This window comes from Pelobates fuscus, chromosome 5, assembly GCF_036172605.1.
Source record: "Pelobates fuscus isolate aPelFus1 chromosome 5, aPelFus1.pri, whole genome shotgun sequence".
NCBI classification, from domain to species: Eukaryota; Metazoa; Chordata; class Amphibia; order Anura; family Pelobatidae; genus Pelobates; species Pelobates fuscus.
In genome coordinates this window covers 330,294,438-330,318,009 of record NC_086321.1, presented here as the reverse complement: position 1 = coordinate 330,318,009, position 23,572 = coordinate 330,294,438, and the positions used below count along the sequence as shown (strand labels likewise).

At 42.5% G+C, this 23,572-nt stretch overlaps 1 protein-coding gene across 3 annotated transcripts in view; it reads left to right on the top strand.

Annotated features, from left to right (window-relative positions):
* Window positions 1–328: 328 nt before the first annotated feature.
* The window catches only part of ARHGAP40 (Rho GTPase activating protein 40), a 57,287-nt gene continuing 34,043 nt past the window's right edge, over window positions 329–23,572 (top strand). Inside the window, exon 1 of one of the 3 annotated variants that reach the window (XM_063455703.1) lies at window positions 329–449. Coding sequence is in view for 1 of the 3 variants with exons in the window: in XM_063455701.1 (XP_063311771.1) it covers window positions 17,891–17,988 (98 nt within the window). In the remaining 2 variants the exon portion in view is untranslated. Of the gene's footprint in view, window positions 450–8,930; window positions 8,954–17,555; window positions 17,989–23,572 lie in introns of those variants that run through there. The other 2 variants (XM_063455704.1, XM_063455701.1) reach the window with 2 other exon arrangements.

Here is a 23,572-nt window from a genome sequence, read left to right as displayed (position 1 = left end):
AGTTGTTCTGGTGACTGTAGTGTTCCTTTAATCACTGCAATTCCTTTGGGCTTCCTTCTTGATTAATTCATTTCCTTGTTTCTGCAAAACAAGAATTCCGAACTCTGCAATATAACACATATAATGCCACTCAATAGTATGAACAAGTGACTTGTACCCAGGAAACCATGGTCGATGTGGCAGGTCTTGGCTAGATGCCAAATGTGTTATTCAGAATAGCTGTCTGTCTATGAGAACAGCTGCAGCTGAGAAGGGTTAAAGGATTTTTTCACTTACTACCCCCACTCCTCCTCTTTGTTCCAGCTGCCATAACTGCTTAGAGGGATGGACATTCAATTGGCTGAAGCTTGGGAGAGATAAACCGTAGCTGCTGTTTCAGACCTTGCGATAGTCCCATATCAATCCTTACATATCACGGGTACAGTGAAGGGACCTTTCTTTTATTCCAGGTAAGACACATTTCCTTTTATGCAGACCACCTTGAATTTTATACTCTGTAAAACTGCAGAGGATTCTTTGAACTCTCTGTGCATTGCTCACACATGCCTTGCATTAAGATAAGATTTGCGTAACAGAGGGCTGTGGAAATTTTGAAACAGAATGGAGTTAGCCCAGTTGTAAAAAAATAGTTTAATTGATGTAAATCCCATTAGGTTCATTTACTATTGTTATTGTGATTGATACATACAGTATTATTTTCCAAACATTCTTATAGTTATAAAAACCTTTTACAGACCGATATTCTCTTTAAGATACAGATTTAATTAATTTAGTTTTTTTTATTAATGGTCATCCTTTTGGGACTATATCTTTAAGAGGCGGATGCATTAAGTGCTAGAAGCATGGACATCCCCATGTCACTCTAACTGGATGACTGTTGCGTGGGGTATATTTTGCAGCCTGTTTGAGTCCAAGAACAAAATTATGGGCACCTCACTTCCTACTAAAGCCACACGACCACATATTAATATTATTTAGAAAGCGCCAACAAATTCCGTAGCGCTGTACAATAGGTGGACTAACAAACATGTATTTGCAACAAGATGAGCTAGACGCACAGGTACAGAGGGTGTTAAGTTCCCTGCTCAAACGAGCGTACATATAATTAAACCAATGCACATAGCCCCATTCATTGCAATCAAGTCACCAGATGAAGGGGATTCTTCTGAGAAGGCATGATGGACTGGCAGAGGACAGTAATGATGGTCTTTTTGTGCCAGTCTGCCAGCAATCAATGATCAACCCAGCACCCTCTTTTAACTATCTTTAGGTTAAAGCAATTCCCTACACTAGTGACTGTAATCTGGTCAGCAGCGTTACTTAATGGGTGCTAGGCTGCAAGATGACAATGCTCTGCCGTCCTCTAGACAGTATTTATACTCCTGGGAAGGCACAAGAGGACTGGTGGGATGGTGGACATTGTGCTTGTCAGCGTGAAATAAGATTTGTGGCTCCCATGGAAACAAACACCCGATGTAAATTATAAAAATAAAGCAACCCTATGTCAGGATTACTAATTGATCCAGCACGTAGAACTGTGTCACACCTAGAACTAATAGGTAACATTTTACTGGGCCTTAGAATGGCCAGACTTAACGTACCAGAGAATAGTCAGAATACTTGCCGAGGTCAGGGACAGAGAAAGAGACACAACGATGAGGGAAAGCCAAAAGTCAAGGATACCAGAATACAGGGAAGTCAAACGAAGCCATAGTCAATAACCAGAATAACCAACGCTCAGGAAAACACTTTCGGACAACCACTAGGGAAACAAGACAGGGCAATGAGCTGAAGGAACAAGTAAGCTTATATAACCCTCCTGTGTATCCGATTGGCCGTAACCGGCCTTTGACCCCAGAGCGTTTGTGTGCTTCCTTTGTGTGACGTCACGCACACGTCGATGTCGTCATTACCGTGGGCTGACGTGGGGTTATAATTTGGAACTGGTCCGCAGCGGCTGGTGACCCTCAATATGCCGCAGGAGTCGGATTTACCTGCACAGGGTTGCAGAGCAGTACCTTTATTAATGCCAGGAGGGCATTCGTCACATGTGACAGTACCCCCCCACCTGAAGACCGCCCACCAGGTGGGTAGGACCAGGCTTGAGGGGAAATTTGGCATGGAAATAACGAATCTTGCGACCAGCATGAATATCGGAAACCGGAACCCAAGAACATTCGGCAGGCCCATACCCCTTCCAATCAACCAAATTCTGTAATGAACTACGAGAAATCCTGGAATCGATTATGGAAGCGACCTCATACTCTTCCTGTCCAGAAACAACCAACGGGGGAGGTGGAACATTTGGGACAGTATACCTATTGCAAATAAGAGGTTTAAGCAAAGACACATGAAAGGTATTAGGAATACGTAAGGAGGCCTGGAGAGCCAGAGAATACGACACAGGGTTAATTCTAAGGATACGAAATGGACCCAGGAAAACTTCATATTAGGCACTTTTAATTTGACTTTGAGCAATGATAACCACACCAAGTCACCCACTTGGTAAACAGGGTTGGCACCCAACCGCTTATCAGCATAAAACTTGAAACAATCAGCCACAGTTTTCAGAGTGGAATGAACTTTGGTCCAAGTATCATGAATAGAAGCAAGGTGATCATCCAAAGCAGGGATAGCTGTATCAGAGAAAACAGCCGGCAGAACAGTGGAATGACGACCACTATCAACCAAGAATAGGCTGTGACCAGAAGAGGCATGGGTAGCATTGTTCCTAGCAAACTCGGCCCAGGGTAGTAATTCCGACCAATTATCTTGAGTGCTATTAACAAAATAGCATAGATATAACTCTAATGACTGGTTAGCCCTCTTAGCCATGCCATTAGTTTGAGGATGGTAAGCGGAGGAAAAATGCCCTCCAAAACCGAGACACAAACTGAGAGCCAAGGTCTTGAGAGGATGGCAATTTTTTAAGTGGAATAAAATGAGCCATCTTGAAGAAACGGTCAACCACCATAAGAATGGGGGTATAGCCATTGCAACTTGGAAATTCCACGATGAAATCAATTGACAAGTGGGATCATGGAACACTAGGTACAGGAAGTGGTTGCAACAACCTACAAGGAAGCTTATGAGGGACCTTAGAAACAGCATAAACTAAACAGGCCTGTACATATTCCTTAACATCGTTTTTAAGGGAATCCACCAAAATGATCTTGTGATTGCGGATCTGGATTTATTAATGCACGAGTGTCCAGCCGTCACATTGTTATGGAACACCCTCATGACATTCTCTCATTTACCTAATGAAACAAATAATTTATCCAGTGGTTTATTGCATGGTGCCTGAGACTGAGCCTCCATGATAGCACCAAGCAAGGTAGAGGATAGTGAAAGAACAGTGGATGCAATGATACATTCAGGAGGCACAATAGGGGATGTCTCGTGTTCCTGTAAAGACTCCGTATCAAACTGTCTAGATAAGGCATCTGCCTTCACGTTTTTGGGACCAGGTCTGTAAGTTATAACGAAGTTAAAGCGAGACAGAAAGAAAGACCATCTAGCCTGTCTAGAAGACAGACGTTTAGCATCCCCTCTATAAGGCAAATTCTTGTGGTCCGTAATGATCAAAAGGAGATCCTTGGAACCTTCCAAAAGGTATCGCCACTCTTTAAGTGCTAGCATAATGGCCAACAATTCTCTGTTGCCAATATCATAATTGCGCTCAGCGGGAGACAGCTTTCTGGAAAAGTAACCACAGGGGTGTAAAAGGGTATCCTGACTCTCTCTTTGAGAATGAACTGCCCCTACCCCAGAGCCTGAATGGATCATTTCAAGACTTTTCCAGATTAATTGACCACTACGTTCGACCGACTTTTCACCTCTCGATTACTTAATTTGAGAATATTTGAACAAACAGCGTACACTTGAGCAGCTCGAGGAGAATATCCATACAGAAATTCAAGCGTTAGAGCCTCTAACATTAACTAATGTTATAAACAATGCAATTAAAAGAGACCAACTTTGCGAGGTGTCAAATGGAGCTCATTTAAAAGATGTCATCTTCTGTACCTAGTCAAATAAATATCCATGCGTTAAGCATTCATTGTATGTAATATCACTGAAATTGATATTGCACGCTTGACTTTTCTCAGTTCATGGGCAGTTATTTTGCGCCTTGGTTTCTCCACACGCTTCTTGCGACCCTGTTGACTATTTTGAATGAAACGCTTGATTGTTCGATGATCACGCTTCAGAAGCTTTGCAATTTTAAGAGTGCTGCATCCCTCTGCAAGATATCCCACTATTTTTGACTTTTCTGAGCCTGTCAAGTCCTTCTTTTGACCCATTTTGCCAAAGGAAAGGAAGTTGCCTAATAATTATGCACACCTGATATAGGGTGTTGATGTCATTAGACCACACCCCTTCTCATTACAGAGATGCACATCACCTAATATGCTTAATTGGTAGTAGGCTTTCGAGCCTATACAGCTTGGAGTAAGACAACATGCATAAAGAGGATGATGTGGTCAAAATACTAATTTGCCTAATAATTCTGCACTCCCTGTATTTTGTTTATAATTATATTCTCGTTTTCTTAAAAATGTGCCATTGTCTCTATGTCATACGTACATTTCCCTCTGTTTGACACAATCCTGCTTGTGTTCGCTGTTGTGGCATCACAAGTCTCTCTGTCATAATGTGCACAACAAAAAGAATTGAAAAAAACAACACTGTCTAGCCCCCACTGCCCCCCTCAATATAGTAAAATATTAACTTTATTCTAGTCTGTTGCTGCTGTCTCTGCAGCAGCAGACATAATCAGAAGTGATGATCTCAGCCAATCACAATGCTTTCCCATAGAAAAGCATTGAATTGGCTGAGCTTGTCAAGGAGGCAGATCAGGAGAAGAGCCAGCACAAGCTAAACAAAGTCCTGACTAATCAGCATCGCCTGATAGAGATGCATTGAATCAATGCATCTCTATGAGGAAATTCAGTGTCTCCATGCAGAGGGTGAAAACACTAAATGTCAGTGCTGTACACTGTGCAGCACTGCCCCACAGGAAGCACCTCTAGCAGTCATCTGAGGAGTGACCAGTGAAGGTATCTCTAGGCTGTAATGTAAACACTGCATTTTCTCTGAAGAAAACTGTGTTTACTGCAAAATGCCTGAAGGGAATGACTCTACTCACTAGAACAATAAGCTGTTGTTCTGGTGACTATAGTGTCCCTTTAATGTTCATGTATTTATGTAAACCAAAATATTTGCAGCAGTGAACTGTCACCAAACCTAATAGTAACTCATGCTCACTTAGCTTTTCAGAGCAGTGTATATTATGTTGACGCTGTTTGGCTTCCAATAATTATTATAAGTAGTGCTGCAATGATACTGTGTTGTTATAAGCACAGTACTTGTGCCATTTCTAACCCTTGGTTTTAACTGCAATGTTCTTATGGTTCTAAACGGACAACACCTACTGATATTAAAGCCTCTAGGCACTATATCTTTAAAACTGGCAGATTCATTATGATAGGAGTTGTAGTCTGCTCCAATGCCAAAAATCTTGCACTCTCTGCACCTGGATAGGAAGCAGTCTGCATTCAGAAAACACAACTTCCACAAAAGCCTTTGTTCCTACTAGTGCTGGTTCCCTGGAGATCAATTGGCCAAATAACAAGGAAATCCAGTAATTCAGAAATATACATCCATATACCATGTTAGTTCCTCACTTTCCTCTCGTGTCTAAGCAACAATGAAAACATTTCAGAATCGAAAAAGGTCTCCCTTCATTTCAGAAACAATATAGAAAACCTTAATTTGTAACCAATTTGGCTGGATGGAGGACAATCTGGAACCTCATGCAAAATGTGCTCCAGTGCAAAAATAAATAAATAATAGATTGAACCCCTTGCTTTTCTGTGAAATATGGCCAAGCCGCGCTGTGCACAACGGCTAAGGTAAAATTGTCTGGAGACCCTCATAATGATGATTGTACAATTGTCTGCTTGGTTCTTCCACCCTTATTGTCAATACAAAATGTATTTGAGATTTTTTTTGTCTGCTGTAGCATAATTAGTTAAATTGTTCTGTTCTTGTTGCTGGGAATTTACTTACACATTCCAGAGATTCTGACATATCTTTTCTGTTTTGCTTTCTGCTCCTCAGGGCTTGTCTTAACCTGTTCCACAGGACTATTTTTAGTTCATGCCCCCTCCTTCTAAAGCCCCTATCAAGGAAAGAAAAAAAACTTCTATTGGAAGGTCATGGCAAGTCAAGGTGATCTACTCAAGGGACACTAAAGACACACAGACCACTTCAACTCAGTGGTGTGGGTGCAGTAGCCCTGTCATTTTAGCGCTGGAATGAAAAACATTGCTGTTTTGTAGAAATGGCAATGTTTTCATTACAGGATTAAAGGGTTTTTCCAACCGCCATGACCACTTCAGTGCTTGAAACACTGCATGTTCAGAGTTATTTGCACTTGTGTGCCAGGGGGCTAGTTACATCCCCGGCACACATGACTTGGGCATCCCTGGACATTCTGTTCATATTTTATGCCTGTTGTCAGGCCGCACAGCACGCTAACAACATATGTCATAATAATTTTCCGTTGCATACAGGCACGAGCAATGGGATGATCGTTTTCCCGTCTGATTAATTCATGGCAGTATTACGATAGGGTTAGCACTGCCCTCTTGGCATATAGGACATCAAGTGGCTGTTAACATGTTTCTCTTAAAGGAACACTCTGGACACCATAAAAACTGCATTGGAATTCATTTTTTATAGTACGAGGAGGTGCCTGGCACTGACTTAAACCGTTAATGCTGGTCAGCTCTGTTCCAGAACTTCTGTTTGGTCCGAGGTTTCCGTCAGTAGCTTCCCATTTAGAAAACAAAGATACATACCCATTTCACTCCATTTTGGGAATGGGTAGCTACTGACAGCCAGGGAGTGTCATTTGATGCTCTCCGCAGCACACCTGTCCGAGGCTTCCTAATTGATTCCTCAAACTCAAAAGGAAGTCCCAGGGCTGAAGACCTTGGGGGTTAAACCATTTGTTAACACTTTAACCCCTGAAGGTATACTGGCTAAAGGGAACTCCTGGCACAATAACAACTTTATTCAAATTAAGTTGTTATGGTGCCCAAGTGTCCCTTTAAAGGAGAACTTCGTGTTTTTTATTTTTGCATATTCTGTCCAATTTTCTCTTGGCCTCCCCAAAGGTTTCAGCCTCCTTCTCTCTCTTAAGCCCTTAGTAGAAAGCTCTGATAAGGAAAGGCATGCTGGGTGATTATTATACTTTAGTGAACCCTTCAAACCACTGATCCATATGTTAACTGTATTGCAGTTATGTTTAGGTTATTGCACTATTCATGTGTATTTTATGGAATTTCCCCAATACAGCAATAGTGCACACACCAGAGTTTTGGGAATCTTGCAGGGTCAAGTCATGTACTGATGTTGACACGTGCTAAATTTCCAAAGATGCCATTGTTTACTTCTATTAGGTTTTCTGCACTAAGTCCTGCAATGCAAGGGCATATCAGTTGATTACTCTCAGCCGAGGAGCTAAGCTCAGCACTTCCTGGGTCCCAGAGTGAAGGAACCAGGGATCTAGCCGCAGTGAGCAAGTGCTTAAAATTTTATTTTGTGTTTGAATATTGGTAGCTTGGCCTGGTTGAGCAGTATATCTGCAGGATGGAATTCCACCCATTCATCAGCCAGGAAGGTCATGGTGTCATAACCCACCTCTTGAACGTCCCCTCCCAGAATATATGCAGTGGTATTCTGATTACCCCACGGCACCTTCAGACCTGGTGCGCGGTCTGAGGGTTAACTATGTAGTTTCTGGGGTGTATCGTACCAATTTGTCAATATTTTGAAAGTAATCTCCTGGAACCTTGTACACATAGAGCTTTGATGAGACTAGATCAACATTATAGACCGGTCTTGGTCAGTGAAAGACAGCTGCAGGGCATCCTACCAGTATGACAAATTTAAATGGAGGGAGCTGTGTCCCCTGGAGAAGTTATTGGTATAGAACTGAAATGCTCCGAGGTAGAGGCGTGGTGTGGTTACAGTACTCCTCAATGCCGTAGGTCATCTGTGTAAATTTGTGCGAGGGCTGTAAAAGTGTCATAGCTGGTAGTATAGAATGGATCCTAGGTATTTGGTTGCCTGCCCTGGATGGGGTCGAAGACGGGTATTAACGCTGCATCTGAGTTAAAGCATCACTATGGGGTCAGGAACACAAACCCCTCATGCCTCCATAAATATAGTAAAACTCTTACTGTATTCAAGCCTAAAGCTGTGAATCTGCATCCTGTTAGAATCAGAAAAACAAGCAGTCTGCTGACATGTGGTAGCCTGATCCAATCACAGTGCTTTCCCATAGGATTGGCTGAGACTGACAAAGAGGCAGATCAGGGGAAGAGCCAGCATGATTCAAACACAGCCCTGGCCAATCAGCATCTCCTCACAGAGATGAATTGAATCAATGAATCTCTATGAGGAAAGTTCAGTGTCTGCATGCAGTGGGAGGAGATACTGAATCATAGGATGCTGTGCACAGTGCTGCCCTGTGCTCTGCTGACAGCAGATCTGAGTGGATGGAGGCATATTATGCCTCCATCAACTCAGAAGTCCCTCTGGTTCACTCTGAGTGACTGCAACTGGAGGTGTTCCTAGCTTTCAATGTAAACACTGTATTTTCTCAGAAAATATAGTGTTTACATGAGAAAGGCTGCAGGGAGCTATATTTCTCACCTGAACAACCTCATTAAGCTGAAGTTGTTCAGGTGACTATAGTGTCCCTTTAAGTGTAAACAGATGTGGTCATAGTTATATAAAAAGCGGAAAGTCCCATGTCCAATGCCCTTTGGAAAGGCTGAGTTGCGGGTACAGTGAGCCAAATGAGGTGGAGAGGTTAATATTTAGAGAAGGGGCAGAAAAGGGCTTGAGGAAGCTGTAAGGTGACTGTTTGGAAACGGTAAAGTAATATTTTCAGGATATTCATGTTGACTGAATTTATAGAGCTAAACCATGAGAAATTTGGCAGCGATCATGCTCTCCTATCAGCCTGATCTGATTCAGAATCGGAAGGAAGTTATAATGGTACAGTTTTGTGGTATCTGGAAAGAGATGTTTAGCAAGATTTCATTTCAAGTTATGCAGATTCCTCTAACTTTTGAGTTCAGCTATAAAATTTGAAGTAGCGGATTGCTCAATATAAAGTGGTAAATTACCAGCATAGGCTAAAATCTTAATCTTATGTGTCTCATCCTTGTAACGAAAACTCCAATTGTCCAGTTACCCTTAATTGCATTAAGAACCAGCTCAAGGGTTGATATTTTTTTTAAAGGTATAATTTTCAGAGCAGTGATGGTTCTCTTGTAACATAACCGGAATGTTTATGAAAAATCCATGTTGTCAAGCTGCATTCACATCATTGCTGCCCTGTGGGGAGCATTGTTCATAAGCAAAATAGAAAACGTAATTATCCTTATAGAGATGTTGATGATTGAGTGACTGAATTTATAACATGTTTCTGTTGGCTACACAAATAAACCAAATTCATCATTGAAAGTGAGCTGCCACGTGAACACAAATAAATAACCCTGGGGTAATGGGAAAATCTATGTACATCTTCATTTCTGTAGTGTGGTAGGCATACAAAAAGGGGTTTGACTTATCTTTCAGATTACATATGTATTAATTATGAGAAGATTAGAAACACACATTAAATGCATTTTCAACTTGTTTCAAAGTGGTGAGAAAAGTCTATTTCAAAGTAAATTGGAGTTTACTCTGACTAAGGAATAGCCCACAGCTTTAACTACAACCACCTATGCAATGTTTGCCTTCCATGAGACAAGATAGATAGTTACTTAAAGGATCACTATAGTGTCAGGAAAACAAACTCGTTCTTCTGACACTATATAATCCTTAGGTCCCCCCACCCTCAGGGCCCCCGTCCCACAGGGCTGAAGGGGTTAAAATTACATCTGAAGGGTTAAAACCTGGGGGACCAGGCACCCAGACCACTTCATTGAGCTGAAGTGGTCTGGGTGACTATAGTGTCCCTTTAATGGAAGCTTGTTTATTGATCAAAAAGTAACAAACTTTTTCTTTTTTTAAATCCTGATAATCGGTGCTCGTGTTATAGACTACTTATTTACTTACCGTTAGGTCATAGTTGTAATCCCTGCTTGAACACAGGCAGGTGCACCTGCAGGATTTGTAATTATTTGCATACTATTATGAAATTCATCAATGTGATGGTAAGACTGCAGTAACTTGTTGAACCTGTGAACTTGCTGAATGGTTCCTCCTTTCTTTTTGCCTAATGTGCAGGTAATGATAGAGCCAGGTTCGCCATCATAGTCTCACATCCAATAAGATTGACCCTCCCTCCATGAACACCAGAATTCTTACATTCCCTATGTATGCCTCCCAACAGTCCTGCTTTTGGTGGGGCAGTCCTTATTTGAGTGCTGTCCCAGTTTAATTCCCTGTGTACCACATGTGGTGATACCAGGGAACTGTCCCCGGACAGTGCACCATTATACATGCTTGAGCTGTGCAGTAAACATTAGGGCCATTCAGAGAGCCCTTCATCATTAGTCCCTGCACTGTCTGGCCAGTAGACATGTGCAATTCGTATATGAATTCGGACGAATTTCTGGCAATTCGGACATTCGGGTACTTCCGAATGTCCGAATTGCCAAAGTGACAAATTGCCGAGGTCCCGAAATTACCAAATTTCTGAAGTGCCGAATTTCCGAAGTGTCAAAATGCCGAAGTTCCGAAGCACAGTATTGCCTAATTAATAATATACTTACCCAGTGAAAGAAGAAGAATGTTACATTGTATACAATTTTAAATAAAAAGTATACAAACATAGACAGGATTCAGCTGTAAGCATTTGCAACACTTACAACAATCAAGTAACATACATTCATATAAAATGCATGTTACTTAGCCAGCCAATGTAATGACAGGAATGAATATGTAGATAACTCCCTAATTCCCACGGTATTAGGGAGCTATCTACTAAAAGGCTGAAAGACCTAAATTGTTCTTTCAGACAAATTTACTAATATTAAGTAAAAATTACTTAGTATTAGTAAATTTTGCCCCTACTCACTATACCGCGAGTAGGGGCATGTCTAGTAAACAGTGAGCCGCCTGTGGCTGCTCACTGTTTAAAAAATAAAAAAAAGGTCCTATTGCCCCACCCCCCACCACTGAGCGGCAGGTGGGGGCCCTAAAGTAAAATGATGAGGGGCCCTGAGCGGTGGGTGGGGGCCCTAATTTGGAATAAGGGGGGGACCTTATGTCCTCCCCCCTGGCCCCCACCACTGAGCGGCGAGTGGGGGCCCTAAATACTAATAAGGGGGGACGACCTAATGTCCTCCCCCCTGGCCCCCACCCCTGAGCGGCGAGTGGGGGCCCTAAATACTAATAAGGGGGGACGACCTAATGTCCCCCACCCCTGAGCGGCGGGTGGGGGCCCTAAATTGGAATAAGGGGGGGGAGACCTAATGTCCTCCCCCTGGCCCCCACACCTGAGCTGCGGGTGGGGGCCCTAAATTATAATAAGGGGGGGACCTAATGTCTTCCCCCCTGGCCCCCACACCTGAGCTGCGGGTGGGGGCCCTAAATTATAATAAGGGGGGGACCTAATGTCTTCCCCCCTGGCCCCCACCCCTGAGCGGTGGGTGGGGGCCCTAAATACTAATAAGGGAGGGAACTAATGTCCTCCCCTGGCCCACACCCCTGAGCGGTGAGTGGGGGCCCTAAACAAGAATAGGGGGGGGGACCTAATGTCCTCCCCCCTCCTGGCCCCCACCCCTGAGCGGTGGGTGGGGACCCTAAACTAGAATAAGGGGGGGGAGGACCTAATGTGCTCCCAGCTGGCCCCCACCCTTGAGCGGTGGGTGGGGGCCCTAAACAAGAATAAGGGGGGGGGGACCTAATGTCCTCCCCCCTGGCCCTCACCCCTGAGCGGCGGGTGGGGGCCCTAAATACTAGTAAGGGGTGGGACCTAGTGTCCTCTCCCCTGGCCCCCACCCCTGAGTGGCGGGTGGGGTCCCTAGATTGGAATAAGGTGGGGACCTAATGTCCTCCCCCCCCTGGGGCCCTAAATACTAATGGTCCCCAAACCCCTAGTCCCCCCCCCCAAAAAAAAAAATTATCCCCCTACCTACCCCCCTCACCCTAAAAATAATGAGGGGGGGACCTTTAACTAAGTACCTGTAAAAAAAAAAAAAAAAAAAAAAACAACAACTTACCATTCAATGTTTTTTTCTTCTAAAATCTTTTTTCAGCCCCAAAAAAGGCCAAATAAAAAAACCATAATAACCGAAGCACAGTATTGCCTAATTACCGTGGGAATTAGGGAATAATCTATTTATTCATTCCTGTCATTACATTGACGGGCTAAGTAACTTACATTTTATATGAATGTGTGTGAAGTGTTGCAAATGCTTACAGCTGAATCCTGGCTATGTTTGTATACTTTTTATTTAAAATTGTATACAATGTAACATTCTTCTTCTTTCACTGGGTAAGTATATTAGTACTTAGGCAATACTGTGCTTCGGTTATTATGATTTTTTTATTTGGCCTTTTTTGGGGCTGAAAAAAAGAAGATTTTAGAAGAAAAAAAACATTGAATGGGTTTGGGGACCCCTAGTCACCTGGGGGGGACACATTTTTTTTAGGGCCTTAGGTTCCCCCCCCCCCTTATTAGTATTTAAGGCCCCCTCCCACCGCTCAGGGGTGGGGGCCAGGGGGTGGACATTAGGTCCCCCCTATTAGTATTTAGGGCCCCCACCCGCCGCTCAGGGGTGGGGGCCAGGGGGCAGGACATTAGGGCCCCCCTTATTCCAATTTAGGGCCCCGACCCGCCGCTCAGGGGTGGGTGCCATGGGGAAGGATAGTAGGTTGTCCCCCCTTATTAGTTTTTAGGGTCCCCACCCACCGCTCAGGGGTGGGGGCCGGGGGGGAGGACAATAGGTCCCCCCCATCATTTTACTTTAGGGCCCCCACCCCTGAGCGGCGGGTAGGTCCCCCCCCTTATTAGTATTTAGGGCCCCCACCCGCCGCTCAGGGGTGGGGGCCATGGGGGAGGACATTAGGTCGTCCCCCCTTATTAGTATTTAGGGCCCCCACTTGCCGCTAAGGGGTGGGGGCCAGGGAGGAGGACATTAGGTCCCCCCCTTATTCCAATTTAGGGCCCCCACCCACCGCTCAGGGCCCCTCATCATTTTACTTTAGGGCCCCCACCTGCCGCTCAGTGGTGGGGGCCAGGGGGGGCAATAGGACCTTTTTTTTTTTCTTTTTTAAACAGTGAGCAGCCATAGGCTGCTCACTGTTTACTAGACATGCCCGCGAGTAAGGGCAAAATTTACTAATACTAAGTAATTTTTACTTAATATTAGCAAATTTGTCTGAAAGAACAATTTAGGTCTTTCAGCATTTTGGTAGATAACTCCCTAATACCGTGCGAATTAGGGAGTTATCTACTAAGTGGCTGCAATAGACGTCCCGAAATGCTGAAGTTCCGAAGTTGCCGAAGTTCCGAAGTCTTGAAGTGCTGAATTGAGAAAATCCTGAATTTCCGAATGCCGAGCCGAACCGAAAATTTTCCCCAATGCACATGCCTACTGGCCAGTAAGGGACCAGCCAGACATGCTGTCTCATCCCTTCAGTCCCCCCTCCAGCCCGACTGCATACATCCCATCGTTGCGAGCTGTGCCTATGGCAGTGCTGTCAGATTCTCCATGGATATCACATGTACAGAGTTATTCACTAAAGGGCGGATTGTCAGGAATTTAATGTGATTTTCAAATTTAAGGCCAAAGTAGATGAACTGGAAAATTCTCCAAGTCAGCAATGACTCCAGTTTGGTTTCTTTGGCTTAAAGGGATCCTTTAAGGCCAAATTTTCCTGGCACTATAGGTTTAATAGGTCCTCCCCTCCCTCGCACCCCCCCTCACGCGGTGCTGAAGAGGTTAAAACCCTTTCAGCCACTTACATGAATCAAGTGCCGATGTCCCTCTGCGCTGGGTCAGCCTCTGCCCACACTCCTTCCACGCCTACGTAAGCTGGCGGGGGAGACCTAATGCACATGCATGGCAATGGCCATGCTCACACTAGTATATTTGTATCTCACCATAGGAAAGCATTATTCAATACTTTCCGATGGGGAAAATCTGACACTGGAGGTCCTCATGCAGAGCGTGGGGACGTCCAGCGTCAGATAACGGACAAAAGGTCCGTTTGGATTCCGGAAGCACCTTCAGTGGCTGTCTTGTAGACAGCTACTGAGGGCAGACTTGAAGCTGCAATTTAAACTTTGCAGTTCTCTGGAACTGCAATGTTTTACATTGCAGCACTAGGTGCAAAAGGGTCACAGCAGCCAGACCACTTTAAATTTGAAATTCAGCTTGAATTCTTCTTGACTTCTGGACAGTTCTCATTTTAGGAACTAACCCTGATTCAGTTTGAAGTCAAGCACTAAAACCCCTAATTATACCCTCATTCCAGTAACAAGGAGGAATTGTTTGGGCCTTCACACCCAGGCAATTTCTGAACTAGTCATTCTCATCTCCTGGCTATTTTATATCATTAGGATTAACAACTGTAATTTGACTGAATTATAGCCCTTCCGTGGGAATCACTAACGTGTGAATTTTCAAGAATTGAAATTTTATCCCAAAGTAGAAAAATGTAAAACAGGCTTCCAGTTTTGAAAAATTCTCAGAATTCATGATAATCCACACTTAAGTAAATAACACTGTTTGTGCTGGATAGATCTTTATGTTTAACATATTGGAGGACTAGACGACTGCTACATTATCTTTCATGTACGACTGCCAGATTCTCCATGTTTTTCTGAACCTGCAATAATAATAACAACAAAGTGTTTAACCAGGAAAGGTACATTCAGATATTCTTTGGTTTCCAAATGCATTCTAGGGATGTTACTATTACCCAATGATACTCAATGATACTCATTTTATCTACCTTGGAAAGATGAAGGGATTAGTCAATCGTGCCGGTAATTGAACCTGCAACCCCCAAGGGTTGAACAGATTCTACTGATGATGCATTAGCAATATGTAGCATTCAAATGCTACAATATGTATATCAAGTAATTAAAGGGTTACTAAACGCATCATAACCACTACAGCCTACCGTAGTGGTTAATGCCTGGAGTATCCTGGCCCCTTTTCCCCAGTAATGGTGCAAATTTTATGACATCCATCTTCACCATAGTTAAACGCTGCACATATAGACTCCAGACACCATGACCACTTCAAACCACTGAAGTGATCATGGTGCCTGGAATAACCCTTTATCGATGAATCATGTAGAATATAAATTCCAGATATTCCAAGCTGTTTTTTTTTACTAGACTTATGCACAAATGCGTTTCAGCTGGTATGGACGAATGGATTTCTCTGTGATTTACTCCACAGGTAAATCTTGGATGGATCAATAAATTTGGGCGCAAATTAAAAAGGCATTTGGTTAGTTTGTGCTAGCTGAAACACATTTGTACACAAGTCTTCTTTTTACATGCCACCCATCAACATGATTAAAGAATGTGTGCCCAGGAAAACTTGGCCAATCTGGCAGCCCTAATTTCACAAGAGTTATCTGCATTTGCAGCTCACTCTATTCCTTGGACTTTATTAAAATTAGCACATAAATGAGAATGGCACTGAACAGTACTGAGTAAGATGCAATACATTTAGATGATAGATTTACTTTGAAAGGCTTAAATGTCTTAGCAGAGCATTTTTTTCTCTGTTCTGCTGTCATCAAAGGGGATGTGTAATGACAGTTTGCTAATGATTCTTACATTAAGAGACTTTACATAATTAATCTGAAAGATCTGGTGAGAGAGGGGATTTGTCTAATGCTGCTTCTCCGTCCTTTAAATAACACAAAAATAAACTTTCAACAGCAAGCTTCTAATTAGTACCCTGGGGCTTATTTACTAAACACTAAATTGTACCCAGTTGAAATCCAAGAGGCGAAATGTAGGCCAAAGTAGCTGATCTGTTAAAATTCTCCAGCCTGCTTGTAGCCACAGATATGTTTTTCTTAAACTGGCTTTGTCACCGTTTGGGGACATTGCAGAATTAGAGAAGTCCACCAACGGTGACATCGCCGCTGAGGGTTCGGTAGCCGGGATGGAACAGGTAAAGGTGAGTTTACTTACCTGAACATGTCCTTTGTGGGGGGCGGCTATCTTGATCCGGCGGGTCCTCTGACGAGCTGACGTCACTGCTGTACTTGAGCGCATGTGCAAGATTACAGCATTGAGGTGCATGAAGGACCCCACGAGACTGTGAAATCCTCCATAGATACATCCAATTCCCTACCGTCGTCACTGGTGATGACTGTTGGAAATACAGAGAAAAAAATTTCCCTAATTTGTCTCTGTATATCTCTTGACCGGGTTGGAATTTCAGTGCCGCTTTAAAGGGACACATCTAAAGAACTTAAACTTTCTGACGTGCTTTAGGTGTAAACTGCATGTCCTCCTAAACCACATTCATAAAAATGCAGATTTTTTGAGAAATCACTACTTTTATGAACTGACTTAGGAAGTCCCCCAGTCACCAAGTTGAGAGAAAGAAGGGCTTTCTAATTCACTATATTTGAACAAACATTCAAACTTCCAATGGCAGAAGCATTCTATTGCACGATGATTGCTCTCGATGGCCACACTTTCACCAATTTCATTCAGACAGAGAGGACTCAATATTGGATAAAAAGATAAGTAATCTTTACTATTTTGTTGTACGTAGTGCATAACTACCTTTGTCATATGCAGGGTTGCAAGTCCCACCATTTATTACACATATAAATTGCTACCCAATAGCACAACACATTCATATGCTGTAGTAGAAAAAAAATTGAAGGGACACTCCACACATTTAAAACAGAGTGTGCCCTTATATATATATATTTTTTTTTTTCCAAGTGGGAATGGTAAAATATCAAAGGGACACTCTGGATTCCTAAAGTACTTTAGCTTGCTGAAATGTTTTATGTGTGAAGAGTGTGTCCTCTTTATTAATTTTACAAAATGTCTACATTTTAATTAGAAGTTGACACCTTTATGAATTCACCTTGTTACACCCACTGGCTGTCAATCAGTTAACCTGTCTTGCCACTTCCTGGTTCGGTTAGCTTAGTTGAGCTAAACTCAAGAGGCAGCAATTGCCTAGAGCACCTGCCTTACAAAGACTTCTAATTGAGCTGCATTGGTAAGTCTGTGATTGGACAGCCACAGAAAGTCTGGGCTGGGGAAGAAGGAGATGGCCTGTAAAGGTTTCAGACAAGAGAACTGCATTTGTTTTGCAAACTAGATTTAGATATACCACCAGTGAAAAATGCATAATTAAATGAATGCATGTTTTTAGTTGGGGTGTATCTGCTAAACAGTGATTTGTTGTTTTCATTTGGGCAGTGGTGTATCCCTTTAAATTATTCTGCTTTCATATGTGCAGCTAAAAAAAGGGCAAATGTTTTTAACCTTGTTACAGCAGCCATGATCCCTGGAATTGAGAGGTTGTAAAACCAGTATGGTGACTTCAGTGAAGGACTATTCAGGAGAGAGTCACATATATACACACACCGTTTGTAACCCCACAGCAGAATAAACATGGAGCCAAACAGCAAGTGGTGAGCAGGTGCAATCGGCAAGCATCCCACCAGCTATTTTTTTTTTTTTAGGATGGAAAACTTTAAGAGACAATGTGCCAGCCTTACAGGACCCAACTCTTAAAAGATCCTGATATGTTAAGAGTTTCAGCTTTCCAGTACTGAACACCTTACTGGATCAGGAGCCTGCCTGCTTACCTGGGATTAAAAGGGACAGCATTTTACAGAACCTACAGAAATGGGAGATCCTTCATTTAACGCAATAGGTTATCCCTTAACCAGGATACCAAGACCACAGATCTTGCTTTCCAGACACATGTTTCCTTTACGGAACAGGTACACTCTATTAATAAGGCTTACTTAATGATTAGAATTAAATCTGGTTGTTTAAAAAAAAAAAAAGGGAAAAAAAGGTTTCACCTCTTCTAATTAATTCAGTGCTTCTATTGCTGGAGATAAGACTAATCTGTTTTGTACTAGGAGGAAGTAGGAGCTGTTTTTCCATTTCTGTATTGGCTATGGATTATAAAAGTGCATATTGTCGTGTTTTAAAAATAAATATATCTTTATGCTTACCAAGTGCTGCCATGGAGTATGTAGCATTCAGATGCTGCCAGAGGGAAAACCATTAATTAATCAATCAATGAGGAATTCCAAAGGAACTGACTTGTTAAGTTAATTGATTTCTCTTTTGCAGAATGTGAATACTTAATATGACAAGGCACTATTTTATTTTATTTTTTTATATACTACCGATCGGCATTAGACGGTGCAAAATATGGTATAAATGTCAATCCTGGTTTCCACAACCCTTATTTATTCAGAATCGCTTAAAATTCATATTTCGGGGCTGTGATTGCTAAAATTAGAAATGAGGACAATATACAACGCTGATATGTGCACTTTTTAAAAACTTCTTTAAATTCTAGATAGTTGATATAGCTAGCCTTCATGATTCCTGCCTTGTTGGGTTGTTTGAGCTACATCTTCCTATGTGTATGTAGAAATAATGTTATGATATAATGATCGCTATATGTCCTGAGATCTGTAATACTAGGAGGAGAGTGGGATTTATAGGGATGACTGTGGATTAGTAAATTAGTTCGTGAACTGAGCTTTAGCAAGGGAATTTAGACTGAAAAGACAACTGGAATACGTTTCACATTGGTCTAAAGTTTGAAAACTACCTTGTCATTTCTTCACAGTTTTTGCTATGATAAATACATATTAATCATTAAGGGGTTTACTCGCTAAACACAGAATTGTAGTCTGTTTAAAACCAAACTGCAAAAATAGCAAACTGACAAGGTTATTTATTAAAGTGAGGAGTGTCAGGAATTCCACGTGATTATCAGATTAAAAGGTTAAAAAAAAAAAAAAAAAAAACAACAAAAGCCAAACTGGAAGCATAGTTGACTTTTAGTTGAATTTTTCCAGTTCGGCTACTTTGGCCTTAAATCTGAAAATCACATGGAATTCCTGCTTCTTATTACTTTAAGGCCAAAGTAGCTGAACTATTCTGTCGGCTATGCTTTCAGTTTGGCTCTTTTTTTTTCCTCACCTTTTTAAATCCGAAATTCACTCAGAATTCCTGACGTTTTCCCCCGTGAGTAAATACCCCTGTGTTAAAGAAGTTTTGCATATCTGCCCTTGTTACCTCAGTGCATATTTTTTCAGTTATATTCTATATTAAAATACATTTTGATGTCTAGTGAATAAACCCCTCACTGTATCAAATGTTGGGAATTCAGACGTGAATTTTAAATGTTAGGCTAAAATATCTATAAACTGAAAATACTTTTTTTTTCAAATTTTGACTACAAATTTGAAATTCACATTACATTCCTGTACGGTAACAATTAACACGTTGGTGAACTACCCAGTATACTGTGAATTGTTTGCAATTCACTGCGAAATTGCTTGTTTTTGCATAAAATAACTGAGCTAGGGCTTGAATTTTCCAATTGGGCTACTATGACCTAAATGATACGATTTTCTTGGTGACCTTCTGATTGTTAAACCCTGAAAGGGTCTGAGTTCTATTGACATTTAAAAGCAATCACAGGCAGGGTTATTAACTAAACTCAGAATTTTAGCAGATTAAAAGTGAATTGTAAATTAGGGGCTATAATAGCTGCTCTGTGAAATTTCTCCAACTTCATTACAGTTTTGTTCTTGTAGCCTCAGTTTGGCAATTTTGGATTACATTTGCTAAAATTCAGAGTTTAGTGAACTGCTAATTTTACCTTGAGTTTGAAATTCCCTTTAAATTCTCACTTAAATGAATAACCCTGATGGCTTGAATGTTGACATTCACAATGAATTCCTGACAATCTTCACATTCGTGAATAACCCTTCCTGTGCTGGGCATGAATATTGGTTCCCACAACTGATTCAGAAATCTCCTTCTCTCTACTGATGCCTGCGTATTAGAACATGAAGGGCCCTTGAACTTATATTTGTGTACTATAAGCTTCTGAGAGTTGTGGGTGATCATGTACAAAGAGGATGAGAGAAGTGTGTGCCCTGATGCCTCTTTATTAGGAGAAGCCGAGAAGGTGAAGGACACCTGCTGTCTGTGTGTTAGAAGGTGTGACGTAGGTCCTGATGTCTGTGTATTAGGCCAACATGACAAATGTGTGTCCTCTGTATATTAGACAGTGAGGGGTGCCTTTCATGATGTCTTTGTACTGACAGGAGGTAAGGGGTGCATGCTGTATTGCATGTGTGTTTGTAGGAATTGAGAGGAATCTATCCTTCTGTCTGTGTATTAGGAGTAGAGAGATGCATGAGAGTTGTGTATCCTGATGTCTATGTATTAGGAGGAGGTGAGAGGTGTGTGTCCTGATGTCTGTGTATTAGTTGGAGGTGAGAGGTGCGTGTCCTGATGTCTGTGTATTAGGAGGAGGGGAGAGGTGTGTGTCCTGATGTCTGTGTATTAGGAGGAGGGGAGAGGTGTGTGTCCTGATATCTGTGTATTAGGAGGAGGGGAGAGGTGTGTGTCCTGATGTCTGTTTATTAGGAGGAAATGAGAGGTGGGTGTCCTGATGTCTGTGTATTAGGAGGAGGGGAGAGGTGCGTGTCCTGATGGCTGTGTATTAGTTGGAGGGGAGAGGTGTGTGTCCTGATGTCTGTGTATTAGGAGGAGGTGAGAGTTGTGTGTCCTGATGTCTGTGTATTAGGAGGAGGTGAGAGGTGCGTGTCATGATATCTGTGTATTAGGAGGAGGGGAGAGGTGTGTGTCCTGATGTCTGTGTATTAGGAGGAGGTGAGAGGTGTGTGTCCTGATGTCTGTGTATTAGGAGGAGGGGAGAGGTGCGTGTCCTGATGGCTGTGTATTAGTTGGAGGGGAGAGGTGTGTGTCCTGATGTCTGTGTATTAGGAGGAGGTGAGAGTTGTGTGTCCTGATGTCTGTGTATTAGGAGGAGGTGAGAGGTGCGTGTCATGATATCTGTGTATTAAGAGGAGGTGAGAGGTGTGTGTCCTGATGTCTGTGTATTAGGAGGAGGTGAGAGGTGTGTGTCATGATATCTGTGTATTAGGAGGAGGGGAGAGGTGCGTGTCCTGATGTCTGTGTATTAGGAGTAGGGGAGAGGTGTGTGTCCTGATGTCTGTGTATTAGGAGGAGGTGAGAGTTGTGTGTCCTGATGTCTGTGTATTAGGAGGAGGTGAGAGGTGCGTGTCATGATATCTGTGTATTAGGAGGAGGGGAGAGGTGTGTGTCCTGATGTCTGTGTATTAGGAGGAGGGGAGAGGTGCGTGTCCTGATATTTGCGTATCAGGAGTTGACTAGAGGAGCCTCCACTGATGCTTGTGTATTGAAACAAAGACATTTTAATCCATGCAATGGATGAAAACACTGCCACACTAAATACGTACCTACAAACACACATCGCAGGAAATACATCCAAAATATATTCGACACCTATCCTTGCCACCTATCCTTGCAAAATTTGTTCAAACTGTTTGTTTATTGTTTTTTTGCTTCTTTTGGATCAACAGCAAAAAACAAACGTGAGGAAGACTGAACTTGATGGACACAAGTCTCTTTTCAGTTATGTAACTATTTATGTAGCATGGCCCCTGTCAGTGTACTCCTGATGCCATTCAAGACAAAACCTGTATCCACACCACATATCACATACATCTATGGCAGGTGTCAGTCAGTCACAGTACAAACTCACACCTACATCATCCTTAAATCCCCTACAGAGTGCAAACACTCATCAGCCACCATGACTGTTTACATGTATTATGTTAAGTTAACTGACCGGCTGCTGAAAGCGTTTAAGGTTACATAGGTTTCACTTAGAGGATCACTATAGTGTCAGGAAAACAAAGCGGTTTTCCTGACACTATACTGCCCTGAGGGTGCCCCCACCCTCAGGGCCCCCCTCCCATGGCGCTATTAATCCAGCTCACCTTAATCCAGCGCCGGGCTCCCTCGGCACTGGTGACCTCTCCACCCCTGCCGACGTCAGCTCCCTCCCATTTCTTAGTGCTTTCCTATGGACGCTCTGCAATATGGAGGCATAATATGCCTCCAGCGTCGCAGATGCGTCACAGATGCGCCTCTAGTGGCTGTCCTGAAGCCACTAGAGGCTGGCTTAACCCCAAATGTAAATGCTATGTTTGCATCTGAAGGGTTAAAACTTGAGGGACCTGGCACCCAGACCACTTCATTGAGCTGAAGTAGTCTGGGTGACTATAGTGTCCCTTTTAAGTAGGAGGTCATTTAATGCATTGTTGACAAATCCAGATTTAAGTGCATGGTTAGTTTATATTCCCCTATTGACTCAGTTCTGCAAATCATATGTATGGATATATGATGTTTGAAGACCATACACCCCTTGCTGATCAGGGTTAGGCCTGTATCAGATTCATGTGAATAGGAGAACAAGCAATGTATGTAGACCGGAGACAGGCTTATGTAAGAATATTTACATATGTAAATGCCCTAAACTGCATTTGACCTTTTATTACACCCTAAGAATTGCTATTTTATTTATTTACCAATGTAGGATACCATTCTTCTCTGGTTATAAATAGACGCAACCCACATGACTCACAAAATGTTTCTGTCTAACAAAATATCCACATTAAAGTCCACGTTGGCAGCCACTAACCACACATTTCTCCATACTGGTGTCACTGCTTTTTCTCTCACCGCTGCATTACATCTTACTGTCCATCACCGTCACTAGGTTAACCGTGACTGTCCTTGTTGATTGTTGGTGAATGTAATCCCGTGTTACCCAACCATCAACAAAGCCCACCTTGCACCATAAGAAGTGTCCAGCATAGATCTCAATCCAAACACAGTTTAGAAATTTTAGTCATTTTTCTCAAGTGCTGAGCTTGATGTGACCGGTACAGAAATCTATTTTACAGGGCAGTAGTAGTAGTAATATAAAGATTACGTTTGATATGTCATCGCTTCCTTCAAGGAAGGACAAGCACAAGGCCACACTTATTGAATGGGGGTTTGTCATTACTGTGATCTCCACTGAAATGACCTCCCACTCTCTGTCCTTGGTTGTGGGCCCACTACCAGTGGTTCTGGTGTGCAGCACTTTCTCTCCTCCATTCTTGAGAATGCTTTTGTATTAGGACAGCGGTTTCCAAACCGAGTCACTGTTGAGAGGGCCTTTGGCGAAACGTGTTACGTGAGGACTTATTTTGTTTGATATTTGCTTTTACTTATAGAGCTGTTGTTTCTAGCTTTTTATTTCATAAACTTACTATTTTATACATAATCACCTGTGGAGTGCATCCTTCATACAGCCCTCATCAGCCTTCCGGTTCCAGCATTCAAACCGCCCATAGGAAAGCATTACTCAATGCTTTCCTATGGACATCCAGCGTCTTCTTACTGTGTTTTTCACAGTGAGATTCACGGAAGCGCCTCTAGCGGCTGTCA